Source organism: Procambarus clarkii, chromosome 66 (assembly GCF_040958095.1).
Source record: "Procambarus clarkii isolate CNS0578487 chromosome 66, FALCON_Pclarkii_2.0, whole genome shotgun sequence".
In the NCBI taxonomy this organism is placed as follows: Eukaryota; Metazoa; Arthropoda; class Malacostraca; order Decapoda; family Cambaridae; genus Procambarus; species Procambarus clarkii.
Window position 1 is genome coordinate 19,812,932 of NC_091215.1, and position 2,115 is coordinate 19,815,046.

General features: G+C 51.4%; 1 protein-coding gene across 1 annotated transcript; it reads left to right on the forward strand.

Moving 5' to 3' along the window:
• The first annotated feature begins 609 nt into the window (after nt 1–609).
• LOC123769326 (serine-aspartate repeat-containing protein I-like) lies at nt 610–1,434 on the forward strand. Its single transcript, XM_045760437.2, has one exon. The coding sequence runs from the start codon at nt 610–612 to the stop codon at nt 1,432–1,434; it is 825 nt and encodes a 274-aa protein (XP_045616393.2).
• The last annotated feature ends 681 nt before the right edge of the window (nt 1,435–2,115 follow it).

Consider the following 2,115-nt stretch of genomic DNA (forward strand, 5'->3'; position numbering starts at 1 on the left):
TTAGTTGTCATGGCAAAAATTATTCAGCATCACAGTCAAATTTTAAATACGTTTTTGTTACTCTATTATTCAAAATCAGTGTCTCTGATGTTTAGTGTAGTGACCTTCCCGGGTTGAGCAAATTTGACGCTTGCATGCGTAATCCAATTGTTCAATCATGACTTCCCTCTGGAACGAGAATTGGCTTCCAGGCAGAAAATGGCGAACATTCTATTCACAGTTTAATTGCAAGAGCCTAGTGCAAACATTTTTCGAATGTTCGGAGGGAAGCTCAGACGAACGTTTTTGATCAATAGACTGTCATGTACCAGAATGTTGCTGACAGATATAGACAGACATAGCCGTGATTTTTGTTGCTAGATACAGACAATCATATCCCTGATTGTTGCTGACAGATAGTCATATCCCTGATTGTTGCTACCAGATAGTCATATCCCTGATTGTTGCTGCCTCATATAGATCGCCATACCCCCTGATTGTCGCTCCCAGATAGTCATAGGTTCCAAACTGTTGCTTCCTGATGTCACATCCTGATTGTTGTCTTATATAGACAGTCATGTCCCTGATTGTTTGCTGCAGGTGTCCAGCGAACACGACGCCTCACGTCACATGACCAGCGAACACGACGCCTCACGTCACATGACCAGCGAACACGACGCCTCACGTCACATGACCAGCGAACACGACGCCTCACGTCACATGACCAGCGAACACGACGCCTCACGTCACATGACCAGCGAACACGACGCCTCACGTCACATGACCAGCGAACACGACGCCTCACGTCACATGACCAGCGAACACGACGCCTCACGTCACATGACCAACGAACACGACGCCTCACGTCACATGACCAGCGAACACGACGCCTCACGTCACATGACCAACGAACACGACGCCTCACGTCACATGACCAACGAACACGACGCCTCACGTCACATGACCAACGAACACGACGCCTCACGTCACATGACCAACGAACACGACGCCTCACGTCACATGACCAACGAACACGACGCCTCACGTCACATGACCAACGAACACGACGCCTCACGTCACGTGACCAACGAACACGACGCCTCACGTCACGTGACCAACGAACACGACGCCTCACGTCACGTGACCAACGAACACGACGCCTCACGTCACGTGACCAACGAACACGACGCCTCACGTCACGTGACCAACAAACACGACGCCTCACGTCACGTGACCAACAAACACGACGCCTCACGTCACGTGACCAACAAACACGACGCCTCACGTCACGTGACCAACAAACACGACGCCTCACGTCACGTGACCAACAAACACGACGCCTCACGTCACATGACCAACAAACACGACGCCTCACGTCACATGACCAACAAACACGACGCCTCACGTCACATGACCAACAAACACGACGCCTCACGTCACATCTCAAATGAATGAAGAAGAATATTGTGATTTATTATTAACATTAAAATGTTATGGAAAGTACATAACATTTTTGCGATTTTATTGAATGGCTGGACACATGTGTGTCCTGTGGGTGGCTGGACACATGTGTGTCCTGTGGGTGGCTGGACACATGTTGTGTGGTCTGTGGGTGGCTGGACACATGTTGTGTGTCCTGTGGGTGGCTGGACACATGTTGTGTGGTCTGTGGGTGGCTGGACACATGTGTGTCCTGTGGGTGGCTGGACACATGTTGTGTGGTCTGTGGGTGGCTGGACACATGTTGTGTGGTCTGTGGGTGGCTGGACACATGTTGTGTGGTCTGTGGGTGGCTGGACACATGTTGTGTGGTCTGTGGGTGGCTGGACACATGTTGTGTGTCCTGTGGGTGGCTGGACACATGTTGTGTGGTCTGTGGGTGGCTGGACACATGTTGTGTGGTCTGTGGGTGGCTGGACACATGTTGTGTGGTCTGTGGGTGGCTGGACACATGTGTGTCCTGTGGGTGGCTGGACACATGTTGTGTGGTCTGTGGGTGGCTGGACACATGTTGTGTGTCCTGTGGGTGGCTGGACACATGTTGTGTGGTCTGTGGGTGGCTGGACACATGTTGTGTGGTCTGTGGGTGGCTGGACACATGTTGTGTGGTCTGTGGGTGGCTGGACACATGTTGTG